The sequence below is a fragment of the Microcebus murinus genome, chromosome 2, assembly GCF_040939455.1.
Source record: "Microcebus murinus isolate Inina chromosome 2, M.murinus_Inina_mat1.0, whole genome shotgun sequence".
NCBI classification, from domain to species: Eukaryota; Metazoa; Chordata; class Mammalia; order Primates; family Cheirogaleidae; genus Microcebus; species Microcebus murinus.
Window position 1 is genome coordinate 119,915,001 of NC_134105.1, and position 17,036 is coordinate 119,932,036.

Here is a 17,036-nt window from a genome sequence, read left to right on the forward strand (position 1 = left end):
TAAGGCCTACGAAGAATCTGTACTGTGCTATCTCTGCAAAGGATCAGAGTTAATGGTTCTTACCTTTTTACTATTTTGGCCTTGTAGAGAACTTAGAATTTTGTTTTGTTAATTAATCATAAAGATAAAACGCAGTTACTTTTTATTCCCTTAAACATTATATTTAATATAAATTCTGAAGAGCACAAAATGTAAACATTTTACTACATATCATTATAATTTTTACTATTTACACAGCTGTGTACCACCTACCATGCTAAATACCTCACATAGAACAAACCTATAAAAAGGTGGGCACTACTGTTATCCCACTTTACAGATAAGAGAAATGGAGGTTTAGGCCAGGCGTAGTGGCTCACTCTTGTGATCCAAGCACTCTGGGAGGCCAAACTGAGAGGACAGCTTGAGGTCAGGAGTTCTAGACCAGCCTAGGCAACACAGAGACCTGGTCTCTACAAAAATTAAAAAAAATTAGCCAGGCATGGTAGCATGCACCTGGAGTCCCAGTTACTTGGGAGACTCAGGCGAGAAGGAGGATCACTTGAGCCCAGGAGTTCAAGACTGCAGTGAGCTATGATCAAACCACTGCACTCCAGCCTGGGTAACAAAGTAAAACTCTGTCTCAAAAAAACAAATAACCCCAAAAACCCAAGAGAAGTAAAAATGAGGTACATAGTTGCTAACCTCTTAAATTTTCTAGTAAAACAGTTCTTAGAGACACCTATAACACACCTGTGTGGTTTAGATACATGTTGTGGTTGAAGATGATATCATCAACTATCTTTGAGAAACTTGGAGAACGTTTGGAAAATTGAGTTTGGAGAAAAATATTTAAAGAATGAGGAAATGGAAGTTCTTCTCGGACCTAGTATCTACAATTAAACAATAAATACTTTGGGGGAAAAAAACAATACTTTGAGTTTCTAAAAAAAAAAAAATTCTTTGCTTTGTGATTCTATAATTCCTAAAACAGAATCATCTGAGAGTGACTTATTATTATTTTTCAGAGCTGGGAGTCTGGCTTTGTCACCTAAGGCTAGAGAGCCTGATCATAGCTCACTGCAGTCTCAAACTCCTGGGCTCAAGCGATCCTCCTGCCTTGGCCTCCTGAGTAGCTGGGACTACAGGCATGTGCCACCATGCCCGGCTAATTTTTTTATTTTTTGTAGAGATAGGGTCTTGCTATGCTGTCCAGGTTGGTCTTGAACGTCTGTCCTCAAGTAATTCTCCTACCTTGGCCTTCCAAATAAAATTGATTATAATCTAACTTAACATACTTTTAAGTTGTCATACATGCAACAGTCCTCCATTGCTTATGTGCCAAAGCAGCATTATTAACTCTTAATATTGATAATGATTCACATGTTTCCAAGTTAGATGTTGTTCAGTCCTTACTGGTTATAATCTAAAGACTGAATTTTCCTTACCATCATCACCTTAGTTATCTTTAGCAAGTTATACTTATTTTTACCCACCTACCTACAACTATCTTTATATACTCCCCAAATCTTTTTGCCCTCTGCCCCAAAACTGTGTGAGGAGGGGAATGGGATTTGACTACCAGTCACTTATAGACTATCTCATTTAACCCTCCAACAACCTTTTGAAATGGATATTATTACCTCTACTGATGAAGGAAGGAAGGAAAAAAGTTACTCAAATTAGTAATATAGTCATAATTTGAACCCATATCTGTTCAACTCCAAAGTCTGTACTTTTTCCACTATAACACAATGCCTTCCAACTTACAACACTTGTAACTTTCTATAATACTTATTATTTTATTAGTCAGCCATAATTACAGATCTAAATTAAATAATATCTGTTTTGGGTTTATTCTGAGCATGAATGACTTTAAATAGAAGCCCTGGAACTGTTTGGGCCTACTTATTAAAAAAAAAAAAATCAGGTTGTAGCAACTACTGCAGTTCTTTTGAAAAGAACCGCCAAGAATAACTTTGTTTTGTCTGAATATTTTATCAGAACATTGCACTGAGAAACAAGGGACTAAAACAGAAAATGAATCTTATATATATATATATATATACACATACATATTTAAGATACTTTAATGATATTTTAAGATGATATATATGTACAGAAAAGTACACACAGATCAAGACTGTTCAGTTCAATGAATTATCACAGTGAACATACCTTATACCCAGTACACATAGCATTTCCAGCAACTCTTGTCCCCTCACCATCCCTTCCAATCATTACTCCTTTATTCTTCCCAAAAGGTCACTATATCCTAACTTCTAACACTACAGATTAGTTTGGCGTTTTTAAACTCTATATATTGGAATCATCAGTATGTATCCTTTTGTACCTGGCTTCTTTCACACAATATTATTTTTGTTAGAATTTTTCCTGCATTTACTATATTTTTAGGCTTGTTACAAAGCATGCTAGTTAAAATGACCACAGATAGAAAGCTACCCTTTATGAACTCATTTTTGGAGCAGTGACGACGGGCAGACTTTGCATGCAGTAGATTTCTGGTGATGAACCAGAAGGAATAAAAATGGGTATCAATACAAAACTAGAGAACAAAGAGTTCCCTCTTTACTCAAGAAAACAAAGGAGTGTATGTGTCACACTATGTGTCTCCTATTACTTGCTTCTATTTTTTTTTCCTAGGAACCTTGTGCTTTAGACTTTCCTCAGGGCACTTGGTGGCTGCCACAAGGCTTTGACTGATTCTACAACTGGGCAACAAAAAGAAAACATGTAGATGTACTGAGAATAGATAAGCTGCATATGCAACATGCTTTTTTTTTTTTTTGAGACAGAGTCTCACTTTGTCACCTGGGCTAGGGTGCCGTGGTGTCAGCCTAGCTCACAGCAACCTCAAACTCCTGGGCTCAAGCCATCCTCCTGCCTCAGCCTCCCGAGTAGCTGAGACTACAGGCATGCGCCACCATACCCAGCTAATTTTTTCTATTTTTAGTTGTTTGGCTAATTTTCTTTCTATTTTTAGTAGAGATGGGGTCTTGCTCTTGCTCAGGCTGGTCTCAAACTCCTGAGCTCAAAGAATCCTGCTTCAGCCTCCCAGAGTGGTAGGATTACAGGTGTGAGCCACTGTGCCTGGCCTATACGCAATATACTTCTTTTAAAATGGGTGGGTGATAACTGAGTATATACTCTTACCTAGGGATTTTTTCCTGCATTGACCTTAAAAATCTAATTATAACAAAATAACAGTAATATCTATATTATCAAAACTTATCATCCCCATGATCTTTTGGCCAGGACTTAAGGACATTTTCATTACTTTCTGTTTATTTTTATGGACTATACCTTATAGAATTCAGATTATTCCTAGAAAACAATGACTTTTAATTGCAAATACTTAGAAAATAGTGCAAAAAAAAAGCACTGATGAATTTTCCATTTTAGATTTCTAGACTATCAATGCAGGCAAAATTTCATTTTGAACAGTTTAATAAAAGAATGAATAAATTGAACAAACTGTAACATGGACTTCAAACAGAAGTCTATAGCTACAATGTATCTTATTTATACTGTATCATTAATACTTATATTCTATTTTTATATTGAGTCATTTGGAACAGGAAAATAAATTTTAAAAGGAGATATTTTGCTGATTCCCAAGTAGTCGCTACTGTTAGAGAACCTATTGATTTGCTGTTACTATATCAGAATGAATCCAATCGCTGGAGTCCAGCTTTAAAAAAAAAAATACACACATCTCAGAATTAAATATAAGACACTTCCTCCAAAATATGTAATGATGATCTTTATAGGGATTAAATTCAAAATCAGATTTGTATAGTGTGTTTGTCACAGGGAAGACGAAATAAAAGGTTGAGATAAATCTAACTGCTATGGAATGCACAATAGATAAATCTACTAATATTACACTTAATTCTTTGACAAAAATAGGGACTCTAGTTTTCTTATCCTACAAAATTTTTAGCAGTTTGTTCCCCTCTTCTCCTAACCCTGAACATTCTCTTCACTTCTCTAATTTTAAAGTTGAAGAAACTGAAAAACAAATGTTAGATAATATGCTAGTCACATGGTAACTAAACTTATCTTCATTTTTGAACTGTTAATTCCTTTTGTAATCTTTCTTTGATGATACCACTAGCCAACTTAACAATGCATACATATATTTGGCAATCATCCCAGATTCGATCCTCTTCTAGTGCCATTAAAAAAAATTATCACTTGCATCTATATCTTCCTTTCCATCTCTGCTTCCTTGATTGAGGCCCTTATTCATTCATTCAAAAATTACTTACTAAGCATCTATTATACACTAGACAGTGTCCTGGGAACTGAGCATATACCCCAACCTCAATGAAATAAAGTCCCTGCCTTAATAGAGAATATAGTCTCACATGGATCACAAAGCAAACTTCTAACTGATCTCTGCCTCTGGCTTTGTTGTTGCCTTCCTCTACCCTCCTCACAGCTGCCAATCATTGGCCTACATCCAATTCTTCTATGACGAACAACTCAATTTTAAAAAAGGACAACATACAACTGTATTAACTCCCCTTAAAAAAATAAAATAAAAAAATAAAAAAGGACAACAGATTCAAACGGATATTTCACAAAAGATATCCAAATGGCCAATAAGCTATGATAGGCTCATTGAGGAATTATTACTCATGAGGGAAGACACTTAAAGTTTTATCTTAAAACTCTTGAGTGCAATAAATTAATGCATGCCAATCATTAGGACAATAGATACTACTGCTTCAACATTAAATGATGCTTTTGTAAGAATGTTATCTGTACTAGGCTTTGTGGCGTTTCAAGTTACTATTATATACATTTGAAGAGATTTAAGCATATTATTTTCTATTCTAATGATTTTCTTATTTCAAAAGCCATCAAATTTTATTTTACAGTGGTAGAAAGAATAAATTGGAAGAGTCTTTTGTGCCCTCATAAGTAGAGTTTCAATTGCAGACCTAAGTAATGAAACAATATTTCTAAAAAAATTGACTCAGATAATGAGAACTCATGACTCAATTTTTTTCTAAATGCTATATAGAGAGCCTTACATTTATTTTTTAAAGTTTTTAATAAAGTTAATGAGTGGCTAGATTCAAGCAAAGGGTGACAGTTTTAATCAAAACAGTACAAAAATTGCCATCAATGCGATAATTAACGTAAAAAGTGACATATAAAATATGGGTTTTAAAAGTAGTAATTATAGGGAAAGCATTACAAAATGAAGCCTAAAATCGAGGGTTTTTAAAAAAAGTACAGTACTTAAATATGGAAGACTACTACTCTTAAACAGAATGCCTCCACATAAATGGACTTTTGAGCAAGTGTAACCAATATACAGAGGTCAAATCAAGACCATATATAGTATAGCTACTTTTAGCCAAAGATTAATAAGCACAGAGGTACAGCATATCTCAATCAGCAAAGCAAAACAGACTGCTATGACACACTCCATTTTTCAAGCTGTAGAAACTTTAGCATGATGAGTGTAGGAAGACATAAATTCTTGTGGTAAATGATTTAGGTTTTACAGATCAAAGGGTAGTCTGAATAGAAACCAAAGGTAAATTGGTGCCAATAGAGAATATTAGATGCCAATAATGTTCAGTTAAATTCTATTTACCTTTATCAACCAATTAGTATTAGCACTGGACATTAATTTTTATCAAAAATGGGTCATACATGGAGAAAAAAAATACTCTTTCATCATAACTCAATTACAGAGAGAAATCAGGTAAATAAATTGGATAAATTTTCTCATTTTAGATTCTCACTGAGCAAAAAATACGAATAAATAATACATTTATTAAATCTGTAGCTGTAGCTTCTATAGATTTGAATTACAAAGATAATATTTTAAATTATATAGTACATAATCAAGCAGTCTCCAATCACCTCTTCAAAAGTGAATGTAACTTACAAAAAAGCCTTAGGTAGTGATGATCCCAAGAGAGAACCAGAATAAGGAGATCTCAATTCTAATCCTAATTGTCATTTACTGGTTCTGAGATCTACACACCTTAGCTAAATGCTAAATATTCAAACGTTTTAAAGGAAAATAAGAATGAAAAAAGATGACTCTTGATTTCAGGAACAAAGGAGAACAGAATAAAAATGATGCTGTAATGGAAAACCACCTAGGAAACCATACTATAATGGACAACCTTTGGAAAGGCTGGTTCTTTGGGGGGAGTAAAGGATTTTAAATTATGCATAGTTTAAGGTTGCTGATAGAACAAGCAATAAAACGGGATAAAGCATTGAAAATGTAGACTTGAGGACAAATTGAGACCATGTAAATAAGAACGTTCTCTCTAAGAGTGAATATATAATAATAAATGGAGGACTGAACCTTGGGGGAATAGTTTATATAAGTGCTTTCCTATAGGGTAACCACATGTGTGGCTATTAAGCCCTTGAAATGTGTTGGTGAAACTGAGGAACGTTTAAAATTTAAATTTATCCATACGATGGAGTATTATTCAATGGTAAAAAGAAATAAGCTATGAAAAGACACAAAGGAATCTAAACACATATTGCTAAGTGAAAGAAGCTGGTCTGAAAGGGCTACATGCTGTATAATTCCAGCCACATGACGTTCTGGAAAAGGCAAAAACTATGGAGAATGTAAAATGATCAGTGGTAGCTAGGGGTTTAGAGGGAAGGGGGAGGGCATAAGTGGAACACAGGATATTTTCAGGGCAGTGAAACCATTCTGCATGATTCCATAATAGTGGATCTGTAACACACACATTTGACAAAAACCACAGAACTATACAACACAGAGTGAACCCTAATGTAAACTATGGACTTCAGTTTATTTATAAACTTAAAAGAGAAACTTTAGACATTAAATTCAACAGTTTAATTAAACAAGATAGATTTGCAAATTGCAAAGCTCCCACCCCCACACCTCCACCTGAATAGGTTCAAAGCAACTCTGGCACTGCTGCATGGTCAGAGAGGATGTATGGACAGAAAAAGGAAAGTGATGGGCAGAAAACAGAAGTGAGGTACAGAAACAGTAGGGATGGTTATCTGAACACAGTTTGAATAGTTGGCTGCAACCTATTCTTAGACCAAGAATAGGTATAAGCATAAGTTATAGACTGTTTATACATAGTAAACTATAACCTAACTAGATGTTACTATAAGAATAGGTTATAGTCTGTTTATAAATCTAGTTAGGTTATAGTTGACTATGTACAGAGAAACATTTAGGCCGAACTTAAAATATGTGAGGAGGCAGCTTTAGGCTAAACTTAACAACACTGGTTCATCAGTTATAAAAAATATACCATACTAATGCAAGATGTTAACAAAGGAAACTGTTGGGGAGAGTGTAGATGGGAACTCTGTACTTTTGTGCAATTTTTCTACAAATCCAAAACTGCTCTAAAAAAAGTAAAGTCTATTTAAACACTTAAATTTAAATAGCCACATGTAGTTAGTGGCCGGTATTGAACTGTACAGGCCCATATAAACAAGAGATTGATGTGGGAAGAAAGTAAGAATGGTAGTATTAAGAATTACTTCATTTCTGACCACCATTCCCAAAAGTGTACACACAAGTAATCCTAAACTATTCAAAGTTTTACATGTGGCTTGTATAGTAACATTTTACAGCAGAACTTTTTCAAATAGTCTAGAAATTATTTTTGTTACAATTTAAGGACAAAAATAACATTTATTAAAGATGTCAGGTACTACATTAAATATACATATCATTTAAATTTCCAAACTTTTAGAGAAAGGCGTTACCATTTGTTTTTAGAGATGAGGAATTATAAAGTTTAAGTCTTAAAAGAAAGAACCTAGATATATCTGATTCCAAAGTCCATGTTCTAGTATAGTCTGCTCTCCTGTATATATTTTTATGATTCTCAAAATTACAAACATAACTGAACTTTCCCACAATGAATTTTTCATCAGGAACAATAGGTTATATATATCACAATAATATAGTTAATGATATATACAGTCAGAGTCTAATGAGGTGTTGTACAGGTAACTGTAATTGTTACCCCTATTTTAAATGATCCCAGACTAATGTGGTTTTTTCTGCTATCCCCCTTGCTGTCCACCCTACCTATATGACTCTACTTCCATCGTTTTTCCCTTTTCTTTTAACTAATCTCATGACAGATTATTTCTGTATCGAATTTGCACCTCCTTATCTGCTGTAGGATAGAAAATAGGTAATCAAACTTCTTAGAATTATGTACAAAGCAAGAGAGTTTCTAAACCAATGCCTTAATGAAGATTATTTAATTCATTAATTTTGTGACTTTTTCTTCTTCTTTTAAGAGACAGGGTTTTCACTCTTCACCCAAGGCTGTGCTCAAGCAATCCCTCCTATCCCAGCCTTCAGAGAAGCTGGGACTACAGGCAGAAGCCACTGTGCCCAGCTAGTTTTTTTTTTTTCATTTTTTTTTAGGCCTCTTTGCGCCTACTTCTTAATCTAAAGTGGGAAAGGCATAGATGAAATATTATTCTATAATAAAGCTAAGAATTTAATGATTTTGTTTCATTTACAAATTTTCCACCGAACCACAGTTCCATGTTATCTCCAAACATCACCTCATCTAAAGATGCTATTTTTATTACTTAAATGTATTAATTTAGTATATTAACCTTCCACTAAATGTTACTATCAAAAATTAATGAGGCATATATAAAAACACAGAGATATCCGATTTCTTTAAGTACTAAGTTTGACATTTCACTTTGACACTTCTTGTTTTATTTTTAAAGTGAAGGTGCATCCTCATTCTTTCAAACTCACAGTCTGGCCTGTGATTATCTTTCAAAATTTTTTTTAGAGAAATTTTTGTGAAACCATGGATAAGTAAAGAATTCATGTTATTTTCAAATATGAGTTCCACTGTGGAACCAAAGCTGTACAGACAGCTCAAAATATCAATGAAGTGTTTGGGAAGGATGTGTCCAATGAACACACAGTACATCAGTGGTTTGAGAAGTTCCACTCTGGGGATTTTAATCTCGGAAAAGAGCTACGTGGGTGACCTGAGAGCCAGGTGGATAATGATGAGCTGAAAGCTGTAGTGGAAGTGAATCCACCTTGATCTATGTGTGAATTAGCAGTGAGGTCTGAGGTTATTATTCCAACAACACTGGACCATTTGAAATCAGCAAATCGGCAAGGTAAAGAAGCTAGATAGATGGGTCCTGCATGAATTAAATAAGCATCAGAAGAGAAATACTTTTGAAGGTCCAAGGTACCTTTCTTTGCTGTCACAACATAAAGGCAAATGATTTCTACACCATATCGTTATGTGTGATGAAAAATGGATTGACAATCGCAAGCATACGGCACAATGGTTGGATAAAGATGAAATGTTGAAACACAGTCCAAAATCAAGTATTCATTAAAAAAAAGCTATTCGTGTCTGTTTGGTGGTCCAGCGCTGGTATTATCCACTACAGCTTCATGAAACGTGGTCAATAAATTACAGTGGAAGTCTACTGCAAGCAATTGGACAAAATGATGAGGATGCTTGCGATTAAACAGCCTAGACTGGTCAACAGAGACAGGCCAATCCTCTTGTGAGACAATGCTTGACCACATGTCACACAAATAATGGTACTCAAACTAGAGGCTGGACTTGGAAACTCTGTCATCCACTGTATTCACCAGACCTTGCACCAGCTAATTACCACTTCTTCCAGACTTTCTTGCACTTTCTTGACCACTTTCTTGCAAAGAAAAATATTCAATCCTCAACAAGCTTTGGAAAACGCCCTTCGTGATTTCATCCCCATTTGCTCTTCAGGCTTCTTCGCTGCTGGCATAAACAAGCTAACAGTAAGATGGCAAAATTGTGTCCACAGTTTAGGTGCATACTTTAATTGTACTGCTTCTTATTCACAATAAACTTTTGATTCAAAGTCGGACATTTCATATTTAATGACTTAATAGTTACAAAAAGTTGATATTTTCCTGGGAAAAGTCATTATTTAAGAAAAGCAGAAATTTTATTGCACTGAATTCTAAATATTCTTATGTAGTTCTTTCTCCTAACACTTTTTAAGTTGTTCTTATAACCAAATTATAGTTATGTGTATTAATTAAATATTATCCCTAAAAAGGGGAGATTAGTATCAAAATTTATATTATTCTTCCCCACTTAGATCTCCTGTAACCACATTACAAATCTTTACTAATACCATGAAATGTCTTTCACTTCTCATCATCAATTTTAAGACTTCAATTTAAGTAGGTGAAGTACCATTTTAAATTTAAGATATGAGTGTTTCCAAAGCCCAAAATTGAAACTTCAATTCTAAATTTATAAAAATCCAATTTTATTACTCTTTAGTCCAGAATGAAAACAAAAAGCTAATTTTTTTCTCTCTCAGTCAAATAATTAAAACACCCCATAGTCCAGGCTCAGTGGCTCATGCCTATAATCCTAGTACTCTGGGAGGCTGAGGCGGGTGGATCACTCAAGGTCAGGAGTTTGAAACCAGCCTGAGGAAGAGCAAAACCCCGTCTCTACTAAAAATAGAAAGAAATTAATTGGACAACTAAAAATATATAGAAAAAATTACCCAGGCATGGTGGTCCATGCCTGTAGTCCCAGCTACTTGGGAAGCTGAGGCAGAAGGATTGCTTGAGCCCAGGGGTTTGAGGTTGCTGTGAGCTAGGTTGACGTCACAGCACTCTAGCCTGGGCAACAGAGTGAGACTCTGTCTCAAAAAAAAAAAAAAAAAAATCCATAAAAGCTATAAACCAATTACCTCTATAACAGTGTCCATGTTTTTGGAGGGGATTAGATATAGGGTCAAGATCAAAGTTTCTAACAGGCTGGCGCAGTGGCTCATGCCTGTAATCCTAGCGCTCTGGGAGGCTGAGGAGGGCGGATTGCTTGAGGTCAGGAGTTCGAAACCAGCCTGAGCAAGAGTGAGACCCCCGTCTCTACTATAAACAGAAAGAAATTAATTGGCCAACTAATATATATAGAAAAAATTAGCCAGGCAAGGTGGCGCATGCCTGTAGTCCCAGCTACTTGAGAGGCTGAGGCAGAAGGACTGCTTGACCCCAGGAGTTTGAGGTTGCTATGAGCTAGACTGACGCCATGGCGCTTACTCTAGCCTGGGCAACAAAGTGAGACTCTGTCTCAAAAAAAAAAAAGGTTTCTAACATTTATTCATTAAGAGATTAAAGGCAGAATGTTAGGTAAATCATAACTCTAAATATTCTCAAAGATTAGCTGAATAGTCATAAAGTTAGATTTATAAAGACTAAAGAGTTTAAATCTAATTTTAAAAAATCATTTCCCAATATAACCTCAAGTAAGTTCTTTGTTAATATTCTAGGTTTCTTCTCTATATTAAGAAAAACTAAAAGGCAAATAATTCTAGATAAAAGACCAAATAAGTATTAGTTGCTCACATTTGTATATAACATTAAAATTTAGTTAGTTCTCAGAACCCAAGAAATAGAAATAGAGTCTTAGAGTTTGAGTAAAACTCCTTTGGAGTCATCGACACTAAACTGTAAACTGCTGTGACTCTCAACTTTTCTTCCATAAAGAGTCCCTGGCAACATGCCTACTGTACTTAGAGAAGCATGCAAAGAATGAGGTGGTTTTGATTCCTAACAATCACATCCCAGAGTTTTTTTGGCAATTTCAATACTCTTCCTCAATCTTGACTAAAAATATTACAGTTTCATTTAAATCCACAAAGACAGAAAACAGAATGGTGGGTGCCAGGGATTAGGTGAGGGGAGAATGAGAAGTAACTACTTCCTGAGTAGTGTTTCCTTTTGTGGTGATGAAAATGTTTTGGAATTAGACTGAGGTGGTGGTTGTACAACATTCTGAATGTACTAAATGCCACTACACTGTGGTTAATTTTGTTATATGAATCTCACCTCCATTAAAAAAAAATTTGTATTAGTATATAGATAAAACCAACCCCTTTAAAACTCCTCTTTTCCTTGAAAAACACTGCTACCATCTTCAAATGCTACTTACATCTTGGAGTTTTTTTTAGATAAAATGCAATTATAAAATATGATCATATATACACAGTAATAATGGAGGGGTATACTGACGTCAGTTTAAAACATTGCTAAAAAGCTTGATAAATGTCTAAAGAATACTGTTCTGACATACATTTGTAAATAATCTCACAGAAAAATATAAAAGATCCTTAAAACATTTTTATTCCTCTATGACAGAAAGTAATTTCAGTCAGCTCAAAACTGCAAATATAAGGTGATTTCAAATTTGGGGAAAATTCTTTCCCCAAATCTCAATCAGTTATACATTATGAACTCATAAGAAGTATCTAACCTAGTATTATAAAAAAAAAAGTAGAAAAGATTATGTAAGAAGTAAACAGGCACAGTCTGACTAACAATGGTTAGAAACAAATATACTAAAGTTAACTGCCGTAGGGATGTAGGGCAATATTACTCGAGATTGATAAAATTTCACACTCGAAAATATGAGATATATCAAGAAATGTTGAAGCAGGAAGAATTCCTTTATATAAATGCCTGACAAAATTAAACTTACATCATAACCTCCAAATCCAGCCTAGATTTCAGGATTAAACAAAAGAAAAGGAGATATTTTGAAACCCATGACTGCTCTGGTATAGGCCAATCTGAGAATTTAAGTCCCTCTGAATCCAATCCTGAAGAATACATGAACCCCTCAGCATACACAGGGCCAAAGCTAAACCAGGTCAGAATATGCTGCCAAGGAACATCCTGATCCGAGGTGTTCACCAAACAGAGATCATTTATCAGTTTATTCTTTACTTTCTTGGATGCCAAACACTTTCAAGATATATATAAGAGTAGAATGATTAGACCCCATCAAACTCAAACTCCCATTTCATGTCCTAAGATCTGGAGATGAAAAATATTGCAGAATTCTAAATTATCTATGGCTTAAAGAAAAAAATATTACAAATGAAGAATTTCACATATTAGCTGACCCAACTTTAACATCACTGAATGTTATTAAAGTTATTTTTAATTTTCACAAAGTATTCCAAAGGCATAATTTAGTAATTGCATATATAACTAACGGCATGAAACAATTATAGCAATATCACAAATCTGTCCTATGTAAATGGTATGAGTTTTTATATTTTATAGCATTCAGATCTACTAAGAACAAAAATAAGTGTTTCTTTGGTGATTCATATTAATAAATACTTTCTTGGTCTTATATGTAAATATTTGGCAGGACACAAACAATTTTAATAATAATAATAATAGTATTACAAAACATAGTTCTCAGTCAAAAAAAGGAATCTGTCAACATAGAAGATGCTTTGAAGTTTAGCCATGACACGTATGTAGCAGTAGTAAAGCATCTAATTTGTGTCACAAGACCTGGGTTTGGTAAGCTCTTTTACCTATTAATTATGTGACCTTTTTACTAGTTACTTAGCTTCTCCTAGCCTTGGATTCTTCATATGTAAAATGAGGACAGCACTTCCAATATTACAGCATAACTAGAATAATTAAATGAAATAAAGTTTTTATTCATTCAACAAATATGCTCTGAAGAACTGTAGTTTTTTTATTATTATGTACAAAATTCCTCTTTCCAATATCTTCAAATGAAGAGATTATACTATTTAGGATTTTTATCCTAAAATATTTATCCTAAAAAGATTTTTTAAATTTTATTTCTAAAAAGTTAAACATATATTAACTTTTAATATTACCAAAAATATAACAAACCTAATTCTGATTCTTAAGCTATGGTTCCAAAACTTAGAAGAAAAATTTTAAACATTATTTGAGAAAATCTGAACTAAAATTATCAGAATAAGCAGATAGTGAAGATATGACGACAATTGGGATCACATTTTAAAAGTTTTGACACAAAATAAATAAAAACAATTTTCTAAGAGATTTCTAAATATTAAACAGAAATAGGGACCCAGACTTACCTCATAAATTACTGGGTCAATATCCAATTTCAAATACAAAACCTTACCATTTAAAAATCTTTGTTCTCAGGAAAGTGATGTTAAATATGAAGGAAATTAGTCTGATGTGAGTTTTTTTTTCACAACAAAACACACTAACCACTTAAAATTTATAACTTATAAATTACTACAATTATTCTAATGAGTTTAGAGAAACAGATAAATTTAAGTATCATTAAATATAGACTTTACTTGGACTCTGTACTGACCAAAATTCAGCATGGGAAGACAAAATCACAGATTTGGGCACTTTGAAAAAAAAAGGTGTCCTTTCTGAAACACTTATTTCTAAATTTGCAACAGGAGGAGCCATGTGAAAGTTGTTCTTTCTGTACCATTCAAAAGATCAAAACATCCACAACATTACTGATGCCAGGCATAAAATGAAAGTCATTATTATATTCAACCACGACACTTCAAATCCTAAACAAGACAGTTCAACCTCCATGTTTATTTCATTGTTAGTCTATTTGCCATCAACTCTTGTGGAAAAACTAGAAATTAGACTAGTGATGCTCATTAAACTTCATACAACCTGAAAATACTTTTAATTACAATAGACTTGGACCAATTCTAATTAGAAATTTATCCTAAAAATGAGTGAAAGATATTAACTGGCACCAATCTTCTCTGCACAGGTCAATCTTCCTTAAGAACGCAAACTAAAGCCCTCAGATGGGCCTTGCAAATGAATATCAAACAGTGAAAAGCAATCTCCTTGGATGTACCCAAGCAATTTTAATATACATTTCTGTATACCTAGGTAGAAACTGGAATATAAATAACTTGAATCTTTTCTTTTTCCCTCACTTGTAAAATGAATGTGGTGGATGCCTTGAAAAATTAAGTTTAGGAGAAACAGTAGTTAACTTTAAGTTTCAGACACCACTAGCCTATATATAAGAAAATCGAAGAGCAGTCTCTCAAAAAGCCTAAACGTTCAAAACAGAACTACGGTTGTTCCTAGTTTTTCGAAAATTATTTCCAAATGTTTCGAAATCTTATGAAATATGCTTCAGAAATCAAATTTCAAACTCAGAGGAAAAGGATGATCTTGAATAATTACAGGACAAGTTACTGAAAGGCAAAATTAGAACACAAGACAGGACACAGTAAGTTCTACAGCTGGAGATGAACCATCTGCCTCCTGAAGAAGTGCTTCACTGGGTCCACTTAATGTTGCTTCTTATGCTGCACATTAATAATTCAAAACGGCTCGTTTTAAGAAAAGTTCTATTCAAATATTACAGTTTGTCTCCGTGTTGCCAGTAAGTGCCTTTGTTTCCAGTTTCATGGACTATTCTGGGATGTCAAGAGTTATATTATTACTGCTCCAGAAGAGCCCTTGTTTCAATCCACTATCGCCCGGGCATAACTGATGATGAGAGAGAAGTGACGCTTAGACATGTTTAGAGAGGAACATCCCTTACCATTCTAACCCTCATCAATAAACACTTTCTGTGTATTTGTTGTTGTTGCACTTAAGTTTTCTCACAAAGACACCTGCACACACAATTCTCCCATCGCCAGCAGGGAGAAAGACGACGATCAGGCCCGACCGCCGGGAGCTCCAGGGAAACAGACGCCGCGAAGCCCCGTTGGCCGCGGAGGGAGCGCGGAGGGGCTGGGGGAGGGCGCGGCCTGAGGCGCCGGAGGCAGAGCCGCGCCTGTTTACAGACGCCGCCGCCCTCCGCCAGCCCGCAGACGGGGGTCCGAGAAGCATTTCCTGTGCGCACTCTCCGCCCGCCCCAGGCCCCAGGAGGAACCGAGGAGCCCGGCGGCCTTTGGCCCCCACCGTCTCGCCCAAGCCGTCCTCGCCCTCCCCGCGCCCGGGCGGCGTCCGTGCCTCCCCTCGGCCTACCTACCCCGCAGGCCCTCCCGGCGCACGCAGAGGCCTGAGGCCTAGAGGACGCCGGCCACTGACAAGCCCTAGGCCGCCGGCGGTGCCCGTGCGGGGCCTGGGGCCGCCGGACTGCCGCGGCCGCCAGGCGCAGGGCGGGCGAAGACAGCCGCCTCCCCGCCGCAGCCGCCTATTGTTCCCGGCGCGGCCCGCGGCCGCCCGCTCCCCACGCCGCCGCCCGCCGCTCGCTCACCGCGCTGGTCCGAGCAGCAGCTCCTCTCAGCTCCGAGTCCCCGCGGCCGTCGACACTGCCACGGCAGCCGCCGCTGCCGCCGCTGCCACCGTCGACTCTGACTCTGTCCCAGGCCGCCGGGCCACGGCTGCCGCCGCCACCGCCAGCGCCGCCTCCGGCTTCCCACCTGCTGCTGCTGAGGCTGCTCCTGCAGCAGGGGCCATCTTGTTGGTCTGCCTCCTCTTCCTCCTCCTCGCCCTCCGCCGCCCAGTTGCTCGTTGTCCTCGTCCCCTTCCTCTTCCTCGGGCTCCGGCCCGCCCCGGAGACTGGGGCGGAGACGCGGGCGAGGCTCCTCCTCGGGAGGCGGGGCAGGGGAAGGGCGGGGCGGGCGCGGGAGGAGGGCTCTGAGTCACCGCCACCAACGCCCGGGACGGAGGCCGGCGACGCTCTCCGCCTGGACCCGGAGCGCAGACACGCCCCGAGCCGAGGAACTGGTCCGGCCGTCCTGCCCTCCCCACCAGCGCCTTCGGGCCCGGCGGACGAGTGGCCACACGGCAGGGGTGAATTGGAAAATGTCTGTTGTTTCAATCAAATCCCACGCCACCCTTTTGGCTTTCCAGCCTTTTGGCTTTCTCAGCTCTTGTCCCTCACCTCTTGTGTCTTTTTGACATCTTTCCCCCGCACCCCATTTTTTATTCTTCCATATTATCCAGGTTCTCGACCACACCAGCTTTGTCCTTGTCACCCCTCTCGCACAGTCCCGAAAGAGTTCAGCCTCCCAAGACGGTGAAACAGCCCAAGAGCCGGGACACTCCCTGCTCCAAAACGTCTCCCCAGGCCTGTGTGAACAGTAAGCTATCTGGGAAGGACAGCAAATGATCGGCCCATAGAAGAGCTGCTGGATCTAAAATCTAATCTTGTAGCTCTTTAAAGTTTCTTGTCCCTTGTGGAAAAGGTGCTGTTTTGGTTTTGGGGAATGAGAGACCCCTT

General features: G+C 37.2%; 1 protein-coding gene across 1 annotated transcript in view; it reads right to left on the reverse strand.

Annotated features, from left to right (window-relative positions):
* The window catches only part of LOC142876318 (uncharacterized), a 30,324-nt gene that overhangs the window by 2,714 nt on the left and 10,574 nt on the right, over window positions 1–17,036 (reverse strand). The window contains exon 2 of the mRNA XM_076010455.1: window positions 16,068–16,622. Within this exon, the coding sequence (XP_075866570.1) occupies window positions 16,068–16,622 (555 nt within the window). The remainder of the gene's footprint in view (window positions 1–16,067; window positions 16,623–17,036) is intronic.